The following is a 21,843-nucleotide window of genomic DNA, read 5'->3' as shown; positions in this document are numbered from 1 at the left end:
GCACTAAGGTGAGTGCCAACGTGTCATCGTCTCTCTCATTGGCTATGGGTCTCCTTACAGCAGTGGTTTTCAACCAGTGGTCCGGGGTCCAACAGTGGTCCTTTAGGGGGTTCCGGGTGGTCCCCAGATAAATGATGGTAGAGTTGATAACCAAGTGGACGCTTACACATGTTTAACTCTTGAGAGTGTAAAATGAAACCAAATATTTGGTTTCAGTTTACGCTCTCAAGAGTTGAATCATTGTTAAACATCTCTACACAATTAGAGAATGTAGAAGAATTATTATTGTGAAATGACAAAACCTTAAACAACAACAAGTGTTCGGTCTGAGAGGCTAAATTTCATGAAATAGTGGTCTGCGCACTTTGAATTAAAGTTTAACAAAGGCAGTTGTCAGATATGTTGTTGTCATATTGTGTCATTCTGCTCAGTGTTGTTCTTAATTGAAACTATAATGCCGACCAGCAGCTACCAGTTACCAGTGGTTTGAATGTCGGATCCATAATTAGGGCTGTCACGATTATGACATTTTACATGACGATCAATTTTCTCTCAAATAATTGCGATTAACGATTTAATTGTGTTTTTGTCGTTGACAATTACATTTCTGTTTGGCTTGTAGGTTTTGAAGTTGCACATGGCAGATATGCTTTATACTTAAAAAAGAACATTGATAGTGGAAATAGCCGATCTACAAGCTCACAACGCGTCGCATCTATTTCCACTATTTTTGACTTTATTAAAAATATATGAACATTTTTCAACATGGAAACGATTATGACGATTATGTCAAATAATCACGACTATGTCAAATAATCACGATTATGTCAAATAATCACGATTAGACGATTATGTAATAATTGTGACAGCCCTATCCATCCATAATCATATCGTTTAACAATATTGTGCTTTGTGATGTGAAAAAAAGGCCAGAGAGGCCAAGAGGATTCAGGCAAAGGCCAAGAAACTGAAGGTGTCCACCCAGAGAACCCCTGGGCCATCCAACCCCGCCTGTCTGCTGTACCTGACCGGCATCCCCACAGCAACCACAGAACAAGAGGTGGAAACGTGGGTCAGTGACTTTGGGAAGTACAACAACGTGGTTCTGTTTCCTGGCAGCGATGCAGACCCAGGACAGAAGGTACAGTACTCTCCTTAGGGCTGGGCCAATCCATCTCACCATCAATTCAAACTCATTACCTCAATTCTATTTTTAGTCTATTTTTAATAGACGCCTATCATGATTATCTTTATTTTGTAATGAAAATAGCAGAATATCAGAATAAACAGAGTGTGATTGTCTTCTCTCCTAGGCATCGGTGTGTATGGAGAAGGAAGAGGATGCTCTGGCTCTGGCTCAGTGTAGCAGCCTCTCCATCAGAGACCAGCCCATCACTGCCACTTTAGCCAAGGTATTGTTTTCATTTAGTTATATATTCATATTTAGTGTACTGGTAGTTCCATCAGGGACAGACATTTATGTTGCACGTGTGTTGAAGGTTGAAAATTAGGAAACAATGGTCATGAGTAATAGGGGATCCACAACATGAACCTTTGCATCTCTATCCTGGGCATGTCATACTAGCCGGATATTCAGTGAAAATGGCAGATCTACAAGCTCACAACGTGAGTTGTCATGAGCTTGTAGATCGGCTATTTTCAGCAAAGAGCTTGTTGTGGAGGGGGGAAAAGAGGGGACCAATTACAGACCCCCTGGGGATCAACAACATATAATAGAGTTTAAGTGGTTTAAATTGGTTCAGAATTCAGATACAGTGATTCTACAAGTATTCTACTGACAGTGTGTGTTTTATTGTCTTGGTATACATTTTATGTATTGCTTTTTGTTTATTTCTTTTTGTAGAAACCAGAAGCAGACGACTCAACAGCAGTCAGTAAAGTGTACGTTTCATGTGTTCTCACTTTTTTTACAAGCCCTTTCACTCCCCCTATCTCTAACAAAACACATCAGAGATAATAAACAAAACACATTTGTGTTTGTGTCTTCACAGGACATCTTCCCAGGAAAAGTCTGCCATAGGTGGCGAGGATGATGCCAGAACCCATGGTGAGAGTAAAACATACTTCAGTATTGATTCAATATACTGTAGGTCAACCTGAGAGCCTCTTTACCCAGAAGCGCAGAACAGAGTCAGATCTCGACACTTTCACTCGCATTTGCAACTAAAAGTATGCAAGTGTGCAAATTGTAAAATGGATCACATTTGCATTGAGAAATATTATCAGCCCTGGTTTCCTTTTCACTTTAAAAAAATATCTTACGTGGTTTTCAATATTCATTTTCTGCACATCTCTTTTCAGGTGATTCGGTCAGATACTGTAGGTGTGGTTTTAAGGTTAGTTTTAGGCATGGTTTTTGTGATGTTAGGAGAAACGCCAAAGAAATAGGCTCTGCACTCTATATGTCCATGTTGTCCAGTCCTTGCCTCGTATTACTCACTCACTCACTCAAGTCGTCTCCTTCGCTCTGTGAGTCTGTGTTAACTCTGTCGCCCATTAACCCTGCAAGACCCGTCCCGAATTAATTTCTACGTGCAATTTTTCAACCTTTCAGACGGGGCCAATGGCATTAACTAAACAATAGGATCCAAAGGTTATGTTAAGGTTATTTTATCAAATATGAATGTTGCCAAAAAGAATCGCTGGGCCTTGCAAATATCTCCGTGACAGGATTTGTTTGACTAAACTAGACATTTTGCACGACAGCTGTACATGTGTTTTCTTCGACAGGAAACGGGCCTGAACGTGATAACAAGACAACTTCAGTAGAGGAATTCAGTCCAAAATCCACGGTATTGATCTCTGGGCTTCCGGCTGAGAGCGGCGGGACTGAGAGTGATGTCATCAGACTGTGCCAGCTGTTTGCAGCCCCCGCTGACATCATCCTGGCGAGGCAGTTAGGAAAGGTGGGTGTGAAGGTGTCACTCACACACACACACACACACACACACACACACACACACACACACACACACACACACACACACACACTGCAGGGAAGGGCTTTAATTGAACTGAAAACAAGATTTTCTTATTGGCACTCATCATCAATGAGTGCTGGACAGGCCATTCTGATGTTGTGATCTCACAAGGCTGTACTGCGTAATAGATTTTGTATAACTGATGTTATTATATTCCATGATCATTGTTGAATTTAGATAAGCCTAAACCTCATTATGATAGGTTAATTACTCATGTTCCTTATGCATTATAGTCTTGCGTGCGTGCGTGCGTGCGTGCGTGCGTGCGTACGTACGTGTGTGTATGTTAACAAAAATGGAAAATAAATGGCTTCTGGTGTGTGTCTGTCAGGCACTGTTGTTGATGCCAGACGAGGAGATGGCCAAGGAGTTGGTGAAGAACCTCAGCGTCGCTCCCATGAAAATCAATGACTCTGAAGTGAAGATGATCAACTTGGAACAGGACATCACTCTCAATACACCAGTATGCCTCTACCCCTATTATCTGCAATAGTGTCTCTATCTACAGTACACTCTAGTTTGTTCGCATTTCTTGGTTTCTTCTATTAATGCCTAGCTTGGAATCCAGCCTGATTCGCTACGTTCATCATTTTCTCACTTCACTTCTCAGTCTGGCCAGGGTCCATTTGACTCCAATCCATGCCATTACGTACACAGATATAACCAGAATTGCACCCTGTCGAGGAGCGCCAGCAGAGCGTGCCATGAAGATCAAGCTGGCCTACCGAACATCCGTTTCTGAGACGCACGTCTAGCATGCCCTCCCGCCTCACGATGCATTATGCTCCAGAGCCGAAGGAGGCGTCTACCTTTCTATGATTATGATTACGTAGGCAAGTCAGGAAGTGACATGAGTTTTACGGTGACATTTTTATATTTTTATGTCCCATTAGTTCAACTAAGGGTTAGGGTTAGGTTTGGGTTTAGGTATAGTAGCATTCACCAGGTTAACAATTCACCATGTCGGCAGGTTAGCATTTCACCAGGCCAGCATTCACCAGCGCCAGAAGAATGTGACATCGAACTATTGAACGTTTTACAACACTGGTCCTGCCCCCTCCACAGACCAATCAGAAGCCACAAGTCGGTTTCTCCTGTTTTCGGTACAGAGACATAGAAGGCTTTCCAGACTGTGAAGTGAAGCGGGAAAAATTTAAATAAAGAAATGTGAATGTAGCAAGCAGGATGGATCCCAGGCTAATAAATGCTGCTAAGTGCTAACACTAAAAAGAATCTTAATTGTCCTGCAGGTGGCGCTGTACAATCTTCTGAATCAATCTAAAGACACATTGGTAAGTATAGTATAATCAGTGTTCATTTAGACTAGACTAAACAATTTCAGAAGACTAAGACTAAGCGGTATGTTACTCAAAAGCCTAAGACTAAGTCAGACTTTGCTGTAATAATTAACACTGTAAGTATTTTAGTCTTTCCCTCTGAGCTGTCCAAGCTGACAGTCCATACAATACAGAAAAACATTTTTTTGCCAAAAAAAGATCATATCTACAAGCCACCAAATCCTTGCATTGTATCGCATCTGTGCCGGCTTGTACTGTAGATCTGTTCTTTATGGGAAGCGGCTATTTTCCTGAACCTGACCAACAACCATCACTTGGTAGATAAGCAAAACATAACAATTATAGCATTAAAATCTAACACATTGAGCACTACAGTAATCACACAATGAGGCATTACAAGAGTGAGTATAATACATTATTACATTTAAAAAATATATTTGACAACTACATGCAGGAGAATTATAATTCACTTCACTCTGATAAAGACCGTTTTGGTCGTCTCGAAACATGTCGGCAGTTGCCTTTTTTTAAATAATAAAGGCTTGTTCCACTTGTCAATCCCGAGTGCCTGGATTGTCTGTTTTTCTATTCTTTTTTATATATACACAGTATATATATTAAATTGATTAGTTCAATTAACCTTGGCACCCCTCCTACAAGTTAACATCACACAATATGCCAATTCAGCTAATGCTCACCTATTATGACATGCCCACAGTAGGGACGCACGTGTTCATTGATGTTGTTAATTGATGATGTCATGTTTTGCAGAAGGTAAGCTGGAATCGCCTGATGGTGATCAGAAATGTTCCTGACACGCCCACAGCATCCTCAGAGGTCCAGATGTTGGTCAGGAGAATCGCAAAGATCCACAACACCCTGCTTCTCAATCACAACATGGTGAGCAGAGCACACGAGTGGAGTGGAGCGATGACAAAAGCCGCTCCGCGCTCAACTTGATCTTCGCATCTCTCGCTCCGCGCTCGCTCCACGCTCCGCTCAGTGCCGTCAATCAGAGTAAAAAAAGTAGTTTGCTACCATGTCCGAAACACTTTCTCCTTTGCCAGTGTGTTCCCAACACAAATGGCTGCGCTAACGTGAGCCTCGGCTTTGATGGAGACTTGGAGAGCTTTCCACTCGCCACTGTTTTGTTGGAAACATGCGGTGCGCGGCCCCAACAGGATCGGCTCGGAGCGGAGGAGGGTCGGCGCTCAGACCCATTATAAAAGTCGCTCGCTCACGCTCAACTAAAAAACGGCTCGCTCCGCTCTCCGACACCGCTCGCGCTCCACTCCGCTCGTATGCTCTGATGGTGAGACACATTGTGGTTGCATGTGTTGGAGCAGGGATTCCCAAGACATTCACCATGCCTCACCAAAATCATATTGATTTCTCATTTGATTCGCCTATGTGCCAAACATATTAACCCATTCAGACCGGGAACGCATCTGTGTCACGTTTTAACCAATTATTTTCTAATTTAGACATATACAAGCTCACAACGTGGCAACAAGTGCCGCGCTCTGAGCTTGTAGATCTGCTATTTTTGAAAAATCTTGACATTTGTGCAAGTCTGAATATATTGACCCGATTCTATAAATGTTTCATGTGGTTCTCAAACGTCTTCATGTCATGCCCCCCCAAAATGTTACATATGTTTTGTAAAATAACAGTTTTTACTTTCCGATCATTTCTAAAACTCTTATTTTTGGGTAATAGGTTGATTAGAGCAGATACCATATTTTTCATAAAAAAATCACAAAGTGTCTGGTTTTCTGAAAATGGGCTAAAATCTGCTGGGTTGTAAATATACATACAGCAATGCTAATATGAAATGTGACCATAATTATCTGCTGGGTCAAAAATATTCAAACAGCAAAGCTAATAATTGGTTGAATGTCCCTGGGCCATTTCCATCCCAAGTAGACACTTTTCCTAGCCTGACACTCAGCCTGAATTGACATTTCCTTTCACTCCATAAAGGGGCGTGGCTTGCGATTCAGTGTCTGGACCAGGCTACACCTTTCCACAAGCTCCCAGCAAGCTTCTGGGTGAATCTTTGACCAGAATTGGTGCTATTCATCTAAATGTACTGGCTTTCTGACATGGACTTGTTTCTTCAGCACTGTCCGCATGTCCTCAATGGAGTGCTTATGCCCCTTAGCCATGTAACCAAAAATACACTGGGAAGACATATTTGCATATTATAACCACACCCGGGGGTCTATTAGAGTAATGTTAACTCCATACAAAACAGAAAAAGTACAAAACTATGGCACAAAACCAGAAAAGTACAAAACTATGGCACCAAACGTTTTAGTACTTGTAGTAACTGTTGCACACTTGACGAAAAAACCAATCCCTCTCTCATTCCAGATCATCTGTGAGATGTTGAATGCTGGCGCCGTCGTGAGAATCAGGAGTCACTACCACAGGTTTCCGTGTATGGTTCAGGGCAACGCCCTGTTCTTCACCTCAAGGCCAGACCCCACAACCCCAAGCCAGGTGTGGGGACCTCGCTGGCTGCCTCCCTGGCCCACCGCCTCCCTGGATTCATTCAAGGTAATAATAATAATAATAAATATAGCTGCAAGCAGCGATAAAGTGGCCAAGGCATAAAAAGCAGGAAAGCAAAAAGGCATCAAGGGAAAGCAAAGAAGACATCAAAGAAAAACTAGAAGCAGAGTTCTTCCGAACAGGACTCAGGCAGGTCAGGTAGGTTTTTTTTTGGCCTAGTGGTGACTATAATAGGCCAAAGTGAAAAGGGTACCACATGTTCTTGGGCCTTTCACGGCAATCGTACGCTGCATGTGTGTGTTTTTCTAAAAATTGACCCGCTGGTGGCGCTATAACAGGCCAATGTGAGAAGGGTGGAATCTGTTCCTTGGCCTAGTGGGAATGTGTGTGCAAAATCTCACAAATAGCAGGCTGCGTTTGAGACATTTTATTCAAAAAGGAGCAATCCTGCAAACCTTGGAATTCAATGTTAGCCAATTAGATATCGGACAAATCCGTCATGATTACATCACTGTAGAGATACTGTGTACCCATTTGTGTGATTAATGTGTTTTCGGCCTTCTGGTGGCGCTATAAATGACAGAGACTCTGCCGATTTTACACTAATCGGCATAGTTATTGGTAAAAGCACAAATTGACCTCTACACGACATGTATGCAAAAGACTATATGCAACAGACATAAAATAGTTCCAAAGAACTCCTCAAGGTTTTAACTCAATATCTTTATTTTCCAACTTTTTCATTAGTTGTCTTTGTTGAAGAGTTGGTCATCAGGTTGTAAACCTTCAAAACAGAGGGTTAACAACCTAGCCATGTTCAGGCATGTCTTTTAAATCACAATGTTTTCAAATAATTCAAGTAGTAAACGTCTTCAAATAAAGTTTTTAAACAACGTTTTTAAACATTAAGTATTGTGAAGTCTGAACCCAAATCAGCACACGGAAACAGTTCTCAAGGTGAAAACGCAATAAGCGTTGTTTTATTCAAGGGGGCGTTCCCCTAAAACATGAAATAAAGTTCTTCCCAAAACCGGGGCTTTTAACTCAAAATACGCTTCTTTCCAGAACTTAACAAACAGGGGTTACATTCGAAACACATGTTTCACAGTATGCCGTTGCTTCCATTAACACTTGCCATTTCTCTTCCAAGATTCAGATGCGGCTCCTAATTTGCCTACAATGGGAACAGATAGAACCACCATTAGCAATGTGGCAAAATACAGAGCAAATGTGCGACAGAGGAGAACATAGTGGAGTTTTGCTTACTGCTCGATGGAAGAGTCCCTTCGAGAGCCAGCTACACAGTGAAGCAGAGCTCGGTGGTTAAGAGCAAAAACATTTGGATTGCCTGACTCGGAGAAGTCAGCACCATAGGCCCCTGGCTCCACCAGTAGCTGCTAGAACAATGACAGTAATACATATTACAGATTAACCACGTAGTTACACGGAATCGTGGACTACAGAATATATGTCAACCCCTTTCCTTGTTCACCTTTGCACATGCATATTACCAGTAAGACTCCCTAATTGGGAGATAAGTGACCGTCAGGTCGCATACACAAACTTTAGAAGGCAATCGTAGCCAATCAGGAGGTAACATGGGAAATTCATGTTGATGAAATGACTTGAGATACTGTGTACCGCTTTGCGTGTTTTTAGGGAAAAATCTGTAGTGTTGAAAAATGTGTTTTGCAAAAATCGGTCTGATGGTGCTGCTATAAGAGGGGCATGTGAGAAATCAGGGACGGAGGTTGTGATTTGACAATCAATTTGCGTGATTTTAGGCCAAAATCTGTAGGAGCGTTGTTCAAAAATATGTTTTGCAAGAATCGGCCTCATGGTGGCGCTGGAGGGCCATGTGAGAAATCAGGCTGCCAAGGAGTGTGTGCAAAGTTTGGCATGGATAGGGACAACGATGGCAGAGATATGAGTAGGGCAAAAGTGTGATGTCACACGGACAGACTGCCAGCCGGTGGAGGTTTTGATAGTAACTGCGACCTAACAGTCGCAATAATAGTCACATTTCTTTAGTTAAATGCTTACATTAAAGAAAGATGAGGCCACACTCCCAAACAATAATGGACACAGGCAATCCACAACTGCACAGTCCTGGCAATATAAAACACATTCTCACTGTAAACCATAGACCAAAATAACACAGTAAAACAGTAAAAGAGACCATACAAAACACAAGCAAACAGTCTTACCGGTTAACAGAGCAGCACACATCCTCCTCTCTACATCATGCAACCAGCAGTGTTTTGCTTCAACTGTTCTTCAGGTGGATTCAATCAGCCGACACCCAACAAGCAGCCATCTTAGCTGCTGCATTCTGGGAAATGTAGTGTTGCTGAAAACCAAACAAAGCCATCAGTTAGATTCAGTTCACATGCAAAAAACATGGCCTGGATAAATAAAAATATATAAATCAACTAATCAGCCGATCTACAAGGTTAAAACAAAATAAAGTCAACAGATCTGCTGATTTGGAGGTTGTGATTTGCCATCCAATTCGCGTGATTGTAGGCCAATATCTGTAGGAGCAGTGTTGTAAAATGTGTTTTGCAAAAATCTGTCTGATGGTGGCGCTAGAGAGGGGCATGTGTGAAATCAGGGACGGAGGTTGTGATTTGACAATCAATTTGCGTGATTTTAGGCCAAAATCTGTAGGAGCAGTGTTCACAAATGTTTTGCAAGAATCGGCCTCATGGTGGCGCTGGAGGGCCATGTGAGAAATCAGGCAGCCAAGGAGTGTGTGCAAAGTTTGGCATGGATAGGGGCAATGGTAACGGAGATATGAATAGGGCAAAAGTATGATGTCACACGGACAGAGTGACAGCCGGTGGAGGTTTCGATAGTAACTGCGACCTAACAGTCGCAATAATACTCACATCTCTTTAGTTAAATGCTTACATTAAAGAAAGAGATGAGGCCACACCCCAAACAATAGTGGACACAGGCAATAATCCACAACTGCACACTCCTGACAATATAAAACACATTCTCACTGTAAACCATAGACCAAAATAACACAGTAAAACGGTAAAAGAGACCATACAAAATACAAGCAAACAGTCTTACCGGTTAACAGAGCAGCACACAGCCTCCTCAACTCAGCAGTGTTTTGCTCAAACTGTTCAGATGGATTCAATCGGCCGACGCCCAACAAGCAACCATCTTAGCTGCTGCATTCTGGGAAATGTAGTTTTTCTGAAAACCAAACAATTAGATTCAGTTCACAGGCAAAAAAACTAAAACAAAAAAAATCAACTAATCAGCCGATCTACAAGCTTAAAACAAAATAAAGTCGACAAATCTGCTTATCTACAAGCAATAATTACATTCCCGAAATGAATCTTTTTACATTCCAATCCCAAAACCAGAAACAAACATTTCCGAGCCACATGTTCACTTACCAATTATCTTAGTCACGCAGCCTCAGTGTCAATATCAGAGTTGGTCAGGTGGATCTAAAAGCAATATAGTGTGGGTTAAATATAAATGGAGTAATGCTGTTAGAAATTGGAATAGTCTTGAAATGAAATGTGTACAAACCTGCAGCAGCTCCAACGAGGTTACTGAACAAACTGAAGAAAGACTGGCTTTATACAGGGTGTGGTGATTACGAATGCTCGGCAGCTGTGACTCAGGGACCGTGGTCAAAACATTGCATGTGAAAAATAAAAATAAAATGACTGTAATTCCCGCTGAACCGTGGGTTACAAGTGCACAAGTGCACAGTGCACTAACCTACATTATTGCAAAGTGTGATTAAAATGTGACTTTGAATGTATGTTTTAGAGGCAGAAGAATAATTTGCCAGCAGCATCAACCATGCTTCCAAACACACTGAGCATGCACGCACGCACGCACACACACACACACACACACACACACACACACACACACACACACACACACACACACACACACACACCTGTGCCTAACCATTCTGCATTAGAGGTGGGATTTATGGCTCTTTGAAGTGAGACAGTACCATCGATCTGGCTCACTAAAAAGAGCCGTTCAAAAGACTGGCTCATTTGGCTCCTTGTATATTTATATATTTTTAAGAAGAATTTGTTTAAACATGAATCCACAAGGTGGCACCACATTCCTCTGCTGACAGTTGAGATCACAATTTAGTATTTACCCTTTTCTTAAAATGTGTGTGTAAATTAAGCTACCTTGACTTTTGTTATTCATAAAACACCTAAAAAAAACAAGCAGGCAACAATGAACTCGCTCCTCCACGTGTTCTCTATCTCTCACTCACTCACTGTACTCAGTGGAGTAGCAAGGAGATGTTGAATTGGGGGGAGGGGGTCTCCCCCCCAAATGAACGGCTCTCTACTGCGCGAACCGGATCCCATCGTTCACTTCAAAGAGCCGTTCAAAAGATTCGATTCGTTCGCGAACGTCCCAGCTCTATTCTGCATCTAGCCTAAGGCCCAGATCATGGGAAACCCCTACTCACGTCAGGGTGGGGGGTCTCCAGTTCAAATATGATTCTTTTTGGTTTCAGTGATATTTGGACTTACCCTCTACAGTATTTCATCATGAAAATGTGACTTTGCACGTATGTTTTAGAGGCAGAAGAATAATTTGCATAAAACCGCAATATGCATTGAATTATTAAAAAAGCATGTTTCAATTTTTAAAAAATCCGATCTGACAGATCTTAAGATATTGGTCCAAAGTTCATGTAAAAAAAGTTCCGTGCACGTGACGCGAAAAATCCGGAATAAAAGCGGGTTTAAGCATTTTACGAACTGCTCAAAATGGCGGAAAATCTAAGGGCGGAGCTTACTTAACAAAGACACAGATGTCTTCCGCTTGAGTCAAGGCACGCGTGTAAGAAAGTTGCACGTCTTCAAACGAAACGCGGCATGACTTATGCCCCTTTAAAGTTTGAGTTTTCAAACGCTTTGTATAGCGCCCCCCTTTGGCCAATTGGAGTAAGATTGCTTTCAGTGATATTTGGACTAACCCTCTACATAGTTGCCAAATGCCATGAACGTGTCACTTTGCATGTATGATTTAGAGGCAGAAGGTAATTTGCATAAAACTGCATTATACAGTGAATTATTAAAAAATTATGTTTCGATTTAAAGAAAATCCGGCCGCTGTGCGATGTGACCGTATTGGTCCAAAGTTCATGTAAAAAAAGTTTCGCGCACGTTATGCGAAAATCCCAGGAGGAGATAGATTTTGACTGTTTTTCATATAATTCAAAATTGTGGGAGAAGTAAAGGTCAGAGGTCAAAAGTCAGAGCGTAAAAGTTGTTCGGCATGAGGAGACACATAAGTGTATACAGGTTTCATTGCTGTACCTGAAACAGGGCATGAGCTACACCAGTTCAAAGTTGGCATTTTTCAAAGGCTTCCTACAGCGCCACCCTTTGGCCGATTGTTGCGAGCTTCGCGTTTTAGCCGTTTGGCATAGTCCTCTGCCATACTGCCGAGTTTCGTAAAAAGCGACTGCACGGTCTAGCCGCTAGAGAAAAAGTGGCGGAATAATAATAATAATAGTGATGAAGTCCAATATCAATAAGTGGCCTTTTGCCACTTCGTGGCCTTGGCCACTAATAAACTTTATTTGTATAGCACCTTTCATACAGTGTTTGCAGATCAAAGTGCTTCACACAACATTATGCAGATATACAATATGGTAACTCAAACATCACGCCAGTGTTAATTAAAATGAGCGACAGGCAATAAAATAAGCAACAGGCAGTAAAAGACAAAAAAGTGCAGTAGTAAGAAATATAATAAAATAAGTATTAACGTTAATAAAAGCAGGTTAAACATTCAAATATACAGGTAGAAAGATAAAAGTGGCATTCATTAAATTGTGACCATGGACAGGAAACATTATTTAAGGTGCTGAGGGTGCTAGTCTGTGAGATGATGTGCAAAGGCTAATCTGAAAAGATGTGTTTTTATACCATTTTTGAAGCTCTCTGTGGAGTTTGCTTGTCTTAGTTCCAGGGGGAGGGTGTTCCATAGTTTTATTGCATAAAAGAAAAACGCTGCCTCTCCAATTTTCTTGTTTGGTTGCTTTCTTTTGGTGATGTCGAGTAGTAGTGCTGTGGAGGATCTGAGTGTTCTGGCTGGAGTGTATGGTGGTAGAGAGTCTGTTATGTATGCAGGGCCTTGGCTATTGAGTGCTTTGTATATTAATAGTAGAACCTTGAAATCTATTCTATGGGAGACCGGGAGCCAATGGAGGGTATACAGGACTGGTGTGATGTGTTCTCTTTTCTTGGTTTTGGTTAGTAATCTAGCAGCTGAGTTTTGGATGAGTTGTAGTCTATCTATGGCATGTTTTGGGAGTCCTGTGAATAAAGCGTTACAATAATCTAGGCGGCTGGTGATGAAGGCATGGATGATTTGTTCTGCATCTTGTTGTGATAGGAATGGTCGTACTTTTGCTATATTTCTGAGATGAAAGAATGAAATTTTGGTTACTTTGTTGATATGTGCTGTGAAGTTAAGATCGGAGTCCAGTATGACTCCAAGACTGGTTACCTGTGGTTTAACCCACACTGCTAGATGTCCTAGTGATTTTAATAGTTCATCCCTTTTAGGTTTAGGACCTACCAGTAGCACCTCTGTTTTGTTTTCGTTGAGTTTCAGAAGGTTTGCGTTCATCCAGTCTGTTATATCACTGAGGCAGGAGATGAGGGAGGTTACTGTGTCTGTGTTGTGTGGTTCTACGGATATGTATAATTGTGTGTCATCTGCGTATGAGTGATAGTTGATGTTGTGTTTCCTGATGATGTCTCCTAAAGGGAGCATGTATAGGGAGAAGAGTAAGGGAGCAAGGTTACTCCCTTGTGCGACACCAAAAGGGATAGTGTGTTTTCCCGATACACTTTCCCCCAGGCGAACACAGAACGTTCTACCTGTAATATAGGTGCGCAGCCAATTTAGGACTTTTCCCCTTAGACCAACTGAGTGTTCTAGTCTGTGGAGTAAGATGTCGTGGTCCACGGTGTCAAATGCGGCACTTAAGTCCAGAAGGACTAGCACTGACACCTTGCCCTCATCCATATTTATTCTAAGATCGTTTGTTATTTTGGTCAGAGCTGTTTCCGTGCTATGATTTGCCCTGAAACCTGATTGAAGGGGGTCTAAAATATGGTTTTCAGTGATAAATTGATTCAGCTGGATAAAAACTGCTTTTTCTAAAATTTTGCTCATAAATGGAAGGTTTGATATGGGTCTGTAGTTTTCCAGGTTATTGCTGTCTAGGTTGTTTTTTTTCAGTAATGGTTTTATGACAGCTGTTTTAAATGCTTCTGGGCAGACTCCTGATGTTAATGATGTGTTAATGATCTGCAGGACGGTGGAGGAGATACTGTTAAAAGCATTCTTAAAAAGATTGGCGGGAATTGGGTCAAATATGTAAGATGATGGCTTAATTTTACTGACTATCTGGCTGAGCTCTTCTTTGGATATTGTGTTAAAATTGTTTAAGGTGTTCTGGCTGTTTGATTGTGGGCTGAGATGGTCACTAACTGATGTTGTAATGTTGTTTCTAATAGAAATTATTTTATTGCTAAAAAATAGTGCAAACTCCTCACATTTCTGTGGGGAAGCTGGGGGTTCTGGGGTATGCTGAGGGTTTAGCAGTCTGTCTATTGTGTTGAATAGAATCCTGGAATTGTTTTTATTGTCTGATATGATTTTTGAGAAGTATGCTTTTCGAGCATCTCTTATGCTGTTGTTGTACTTAATTATCATTTCTTTAAATATATTGCGGTTTATTTCGATTTTGTTTTTTCTCCATTTTCTTTCCGCTGCTCTGCATGCTCTCTTAAGATCATGAATGTGCTCATTTTTCCATGGTGTTTTCTTTGACTGTGTTTTATTTTTATTTTTAAGTGGGGCTACTATGTTAATGGTGCGGGTGAGATTATTGTTGAAGTTGATTATCATGTCCTCCAGTGAGTTATTCTCAGCAAGGGTGGTGGGAGGTATTGAAATCATTATTTCTGAGAATTTAATTTCTGCTGCTGCATCTATTTTTCTCTTTTTGATGATGTGCTCCTCCACAGTCCTAGCTGTTGGTAGGACACAGTTAAATAATACACAGTGGTGATCAAATAATGGATTTTCTGTTATTGAGATGATTTCTATTTGTATTCCCTTTGAAATGACTAAATCTAAAGTGTTGCCCAATCGATGGGTAGCTTGAGAGATATGTTGAGTGAGGTCAAAACCCTTTAGAAGGTTGATGAATTCTATGGCTTTCGAGTCGGTCTCATTATTAATATGGATATTAAAGTCCCCGTTTAGAATTATGTTATGGAATTTGGTGTTGATGAAGGCCAGCAGCTGTGGGAATTCTGAGAGAAATATGTGTAATTTGTAGGGGGGTCTATAAACTGTTAAAATAAAAACTGGTGTTTCTGCTTTGACTAGGAGGCCTAAATATTCAAAGGAGGTGAATTTGCCAAGGTCAATCTCTGTACAGATGATGCTGTCTGTGGAGATTATAGCAATGCCTCCTCCCTTTTGATTCTCTCTCTCCTTGTTGTGAGTGTTAAAGCCAGGTGGGCATGCCTCTATGAGGGGTGCACTATTCTTGCCTAGTGAGGATTCAGTCATCAGCATGACATCTATATTCCTGCTGGTGATAAAATCGTTAATAAAATGAGATTTGTTTGATAATGCTCTTACATTCCATAAGGCCATTTTTGTATGCATTTCCTCTTTGTTATTAATGACTGGTTTTTGGCAGTTGATGTGAACCAGATTGATTTTAGTGACTGTTCGTGCTGATGGTGTTATGGTGGGTCTGTGCTTAATTCTAACCTGTATGGGCTTTATTGTGTCTATGTTTTCTATGTTTTTCTGGCAAGGTAACCCCAGTTTGGTATTCATTAGGCCACGGAGCCCCATCACTGTGAGAGTTTACACATGTACGAGTACACTCTCAGAGTTACAGATCTGTATTGGACCATTTGGTTCCTATCTAGTGTTAATTTCATTGACTAAAACTAAGACGAAAAATGTTAGTCAACTTTTTTTCACTGATGAAAACTAAATAAAAAAATAGATAAAAACTAAGCTGATGTCTGGATGGATATGTTCTATATTATTAGCTGACAAAAAATGTAAAGGGGTAAAATAATTGTCTTGACTAAAACTAGACTAAACAGTTTTTGTCGACTAAAAGGTTAGGAGACTAACTAAAATTATGTTGTCTTGGACTAAGATAAAGACTAAAAGGCTTGACTTTTAGTCGACTAAAACTTGACTAAATAAAGACAGGATGAGGTTGACTAAATGTGATAAAAACTAACAAGGGCGATTGAAATTGGACTAAGACTGACATTAAATTAAAAAAAATGTCTCGTAAAATTAACACTATAACTATCAATCATTTAGCCAGGGGAGCCCCTGCAAGGACCCCCGGGGAACCCCCTAGACCCCACTTTTAAAGCTAATTACTGTAACTTAAATCAGCAGCAGTTGGTTGATTGCCCCTGGTTACTGCTGTGAACCCACATTTCTATGTTTAACAGTTGTTTTAATGTCATGTAGAAAGTATCACAGACTCAGATGATTTTATAATTTAAATGACAGCCAGCCAGTTCAGTTGGTTAACAAGCCTTCATTCTCCTGATGTTCTGCACCTCCGTGCGGTCCAAGTGAACACAGCGAAGCCTCCCTACCAATCACAAGCTACCGCAGTCTTAACTATACCGGCGGTGCCTAAGGCTGTCACGATATGACATTTTACATGACGATTAATTGTCACTCAAATAATTGTCGATTAACGATTTAATTGTGTTTTTGATGTTGATAATTACATTTATGTTTGGCTTTTAGGCTTTGAAGTTGCATATGGTAGATATGATACATAACCTAAACACACAAATAAATTACTGACATATTTGACAACTTACTACTTAAAAAATAACAGTGATAGTGGAAATAGCCGATCTACAAGCTCACAACGCGTCGCGATGCGACGCGTTGTGAGCTTGTAGATCTGCTATTTCCACTATTTCTGACATTTTTCAACATTCACGATTATGACGATTATGACAAAATAATTGCGATAATGTCAAATAATCACGATTAGACGATTATGTAATAACTGTGACAGCCGATTATGTAATAATTGTGACAGCCCTAGCGGTGCCTGTGCCTTTTGGATACACACGCTGATCCCATGCTTTTGGTTTAACTTCTTGAACTGTCGTTCAGCTTGACATGTTCTAGTTTTCTGTTCCTAGGAGTCACCTGGCGATGACGGAGACTCCACTCTTCAAGAGGATGGAAAGTGTGTGTACCTGGAGGAGCTCTGTTATGCTGGCGCGGTCATAGGCTTCCACTGCAAACTGTGTGACGTCAGGATTGAAACCACAGATGCCCTATCCTTAGACTCTATACACATAGACACCCACGTGAACGAAAACGGACACAAGTGGCTGTCAAGAAAGAACGAGGAATATATTGAAGAGTTGGATAAGAACAAGAATAACCTCCAGCGCTTCTACTGTGCTCTCTGTAAGTGCTACATGGATGGCCTGCAGAGTAAAACCGTACACATGAAGACACGAAAACACGTTGCTTCACTGACGAGGACCTTGCTGGAGAACAGGCGAGCCAGGAAGGTGAAGTGGGAAGCGAAGAAGCTGAGAGAGCAGGCTGGGGAGGAGAGCAGCGAGGATGAAGATGCTTCTAAAGAACAACAGAGCAAAGAGCAGCAGGATGTCAAGGCTGGAGAGGAGCTTTCCATCGCTGCTCCCACACAGGTCTGCGACCCAGAAGAGGACGTGAAGACTGACAGGATAATAGTGTCCCTCGCCAAACATCGTGAAGGGAGCAAAGCCAACAACACGTCACCAGAGGGATTGAACCAGATGAACTCTGGACCAAAGGGGACTGCTGATGGAGAGGTTTCTTCAAGCAAGCCTGTTCATCTTGACCTTCCCAAGGTATTTAATATACAGTAGTTGTTGTGTGTTGCGGACAAGTAACTGGATGTAGTTGTTTTACTTTCTCAGTTGAGTTTAGGAGATGACTAGCAACAACTAAAACGGCACTGGCAATGTACTGTATAATGTATGTCGTGTTGAGTGAACAGCGCATACTTATGCTAATGATTCTATCAGTAAAAGACAAGTGTCCCAAACAGTTTCAAGAGGGAGTCCTGCTCCTGCATGTGATTGGCCTACCGAACGTCCCCTTCTGTGACGCATGTGGAAGCGTCCTTCAGAATTTCGGAAACTTGCCTTAAAAAACATAGACATAGAAAGGTAGATGCATCCTTCAGCTCTGGGCCATGGGTTCGCGGATGAGGGCTGGTCTTTTCTAGCTTTTTTGCGACCGTCAGGGAGCAGTTTACTATGAAAACCTCCACCGTCCGTCCGTCCGTCCGTCCGTCCGTCCGTCCGTCCGTCCGTCGGTCACACGTCACACGTCACACCTTTGCCCTGCTCATATCTCCGCATCAGTATGACATCACACCACATGTGTACACAAACCTTTGTGTACGTTGCTGTGGCAACAGTCTGTTGTTGCTGGTCTGTTAGTGTACGTTAGCAACCACCTTAGCAACCATGGTTTTACCCTAGCAACCAACTGTTTACCCTAGCAACCAACTGTTTACCATAGCAACCATGTTTTTTTACCCTAGCAACCAACTGTTTACCATAGCAACCAGATACGCAGAGCAGGGATCTCCATATATGGGCATAAACAGGTGACATCACACTGATGTCAGATACTCAGAGCAGGGATTTCTCCATAATATATGGGCATAAAAGGGATTCTGTTAGGGATCTCCATATATGGGCATAAAAGGGATTCTGTTAGGGATCTCCATATATGGGCATACAAGGGATTCTGTAGGGATCTCCATATATGGGCATAAAAGGGATTCTGTTAGGGATCTCCATATATGGGCATAAAAGGGTTTCTGTTAGGGATCTCCATATATGGGCATAAAAGGGATTCTGTTAGGGATCTCCATATATGGGCATAAAAGGGATTCTGTTAGCTGTTAGTGATCTCCATATATGGGCATAAAAGGGATGCTGTTAGGGATCTCCATATATGGGCATAAAAGGGATTCTGTTAGGGATCTCCATATATGGGCATGAAAGGGATTCTGTTAGGGATCTCCATAAATGGGCATAAAATGGATTGTATCCCAGATGATGCCCTGTTACCCCCCCGGCTCCACCGAGCGCGTCGAGCGTCGCGTCAACGTCAACGCAGGGAACGCTCCCGTTTTAATCAATGAAGGGTGCTCCACTGCCGACGTCAACGTCCGCGTCGGACGCTCCAATTCGCCCCGGTTCATTTTTTGACGGCGTCCGACGCCGGCACGACGCCGTCATTTTGGTGGAGCCCTAGCCTTAGGAGATCCACACTAACAGAATCCATATATGGTCCTACCGACAGCTGCTATAAGCCAACCCTGGCGATAAGGTCTGAGTCGAAGAAATGCTTCTTTCCTGGCAAGAATTGCCCCTTTATACTGTAGGGCTCGTTTGTGTATTGTATGACATCACGCCACATCATCGGCTGAGGACTGTGTGATGTCATCATATCTCCATATATGGAGACATAAGTTGCTCATGCCCAAATATGGGCTGGTGAGGTCAGACTTAGTGTGATGCGTAGGTTATCTCCATATATGGAGATTCAACTTCAATGAGTAACCATGGCAAACTGTCAACTGCCCGTATGTCTTGATAATTGGTAAAACAAACTTTTGGCCTATTTGTGGAGTGGTCGCTTATCTCCCGATTAGGGAGTCTTACTGGTATATCTGTGTTAAAAAATGCCAATCCTTTTTTTACCCGCGCCCCAGAGCCGATTGCCCAGCTTGACCTTGTGTCCTTGTTTTCTGTTCCTAGGAGTCACCTGACGATGACAAAGACAACCCCACAGCGCTCCCTGCTGACCAGGAGGACTCCACTCTTCAAGAGGATGGAAAGTGTGTCTATCCGGAGGAACCTTGTTATGACGACGGATACGTGGAAGAGCTTAATCAGAACAAAAACCTCCGGCCCTTCTACTGTAATCTCTGTATGTGTTACATCAGAGACCTCGAGAGGAAAACCATTCACATGAAATGTAGAAAACACTTGACTGCACTGCAAGAAAAGACGGACAAGTTGAAGCAGGGCGAGTGGAGAGACCATGCACACCACCAGGATGAAGAGCAGGACGTTGAGGTTGGAGAGCAGCTTTCCAACGCTGCTCCCGCGCAGGTCTGCGGCCCACAAGCAGAGGAACAGGACAAGATGAACTCTGCCGATGACAAAGACAGACCCACGACGCCCACTGCTGACGAGCGTCTTTACTGTGAACTCTGCAATTGTGTTTTTACGAAGGAGCACCTTCAAGGGCGAATGCACGCTATCAGTTTACAACTGTTGGAAGGGAAGGGCGAGGCGGACGGATGTTTCCAGGAAGTGCGTAACTCTAAAGGCAGACTGATTCGTCTCCACTGTAAACACTGCGAGTGCAACGTACAGCTCACCAATAAGGAACATCACCTGGACACCAAAACGCACAAAAGGATAGTGGAACTCCATCGTGACTTTGACAAGGCCAAGGAGCTCAAAGAGCTTGTCGAGGACTCCGCTCCTCGACACAGCGGACGGTATGACTATCTCGTGGACGTCTGCTACGACGGCACGGCCATAGGCTTCTTCTGCGCGCTCTGCGAAAGCACGTTGAACAGTAGAGACGTTGTGGACGTCGACACGCACGCGAACGGAGTACGACACAACAAGCTGCGAGGCCTCGACCTGTACCTCGGCAAGAAGCAGGAAGACAGAAGCATCCAGATCTTTAGCCAGACTGAATGTGTGGTGGAGGTTAATCTGATAATGACGCTGCACAAACAGTTCTGCTGTGTTCTCTGTAAGTGCTACATCAGAAACCTCTCGGATAAATACATTCATCTCCGGGGGAAGAAACATATTGGTACACTGTGGAAGAAGATGAATGAAGGAAGCCATATTGAGGACATTCCTGATCCTTCTTCTCTGCTGTAAACTCTGTAAATGTGCCATAAAGGCAAACGCAAAAGACGAGCACCTTAAGTCAGAGACGCACACAAGGACATTAGAACTCAAGTGTTATTTAGATGTCAAAAAGGTGGCCGGCTGAGTTACGATACCACAGAGAAGATCGTCAGCAACGTCAACAGTGACAGAATGAAAGTGTCTCCGGAGGAACTGGACAAGATTAACTCTGTCTACTCTGGACCCAAGGAGACCAAGTCCACTATAGTGCTGCTGCTGGTGATGGCGAGGATCATGAACTTATCAAGGTATCTGATACAGTTGTTACGTTTTGATGACTATAGTGAGAGGATGTTTTGAGTCAGTGGATGTTTTGTCGCTACTCTAATATAGTTCTGATGTGATTGCATCCTAAAGTCAGCAAGGGGGTCATGTGACTAAGTGTGTTCTTGACTACAGCACACTAACTCTGAGAACTGCTGATATGCTGATTGGAGTTTCTTTTAATCAAATAATAAGCCATGTCTGATGAAATTACATGTTCTTTCTATGAAAGCGTGTTACTGTATATTGTAATAAAAACAGAACCTGGTATTATCAGAAAGCGCGGCATAAGGTGCTGCAGCCTTTTTATTTTATCAATTGTCATTAGAGAAAATATATATTTTTGGAGAATAACATTACCGGTATATATATTTTTGGAGAATAACATTATAAAGAGAATAAATGAGAATAAAAGTTTGATTCCTAATGTTTTTTCAAAGACGTCGGGCATTTGTGTGTGCGCGCACATGAATGTGTGCGCTTTTATGTGATTATTTACTTTGTTTATTGACTATAGGGTTATGTGTACTGGCTCTGGATAAGAGCATCTGCTAGTGTGTGTGTGTGTGTGTGTGGTTGCTGTGTACAGTAGCCAAAATGATATGTATTTGGTGGCGGACCCCCATCTCGGTATGTTCTAGGACCCCAGAAGCAAAGATTTGAGTTAGAAAAGTTCACTTTTATATCTGACATTAC

General features: G+C 42.1%; 1 protein-coding gene across 1 annotated transcript; it reads left to right on the top strand.

The window, feature by feature from the left end:
• Nucleotides 1-454: 454 nt before the first annotated feature.
• LOC308282022 (uncharacterized protein) lies at nt 455-20,853 on the top strand (the record flags this gene model as incomplete). Its single annotated transcript, XM_080722370.1, has 12 exons — nt 455-484; nt 929-1,141; nt 1,314-1,412; nt 1,865-1,902; nt 2,013-2,068; nt 2,752-2,927; nt 3,334-3,465; nt 4,253-4,294; nt 5,072-5,200; nt 6,677-6,862; nt 17,071-17,775; nt 19,705-20,853. 12 exons carry the CDS (start codon nt 455-457, stop codon nt 20,851-20,853), a joined length of 2,955 nt encoding a protein of 984 aa, XP_080578496.1.
• Between the last annotated feature and the right edge of the window lie 990 nt (nt 20,854-21,843).

Source organism: Nannobrachium achirus (assembly GCF_963921795.1).
Source record: "Nannobrachium achirus genome assembly, chromosome: 3".
NCBI classification, from domain to species: domain Eukaryota; kingdom Metazoa; phylum Chordata; class Actinopteri; order Myctophiformes; family Myctophidae; genus Nannobrachium; species Nannobrachium achirus.
This window is presented reverse-complemented; position numbering and strand designations above follow the sequence as displayed.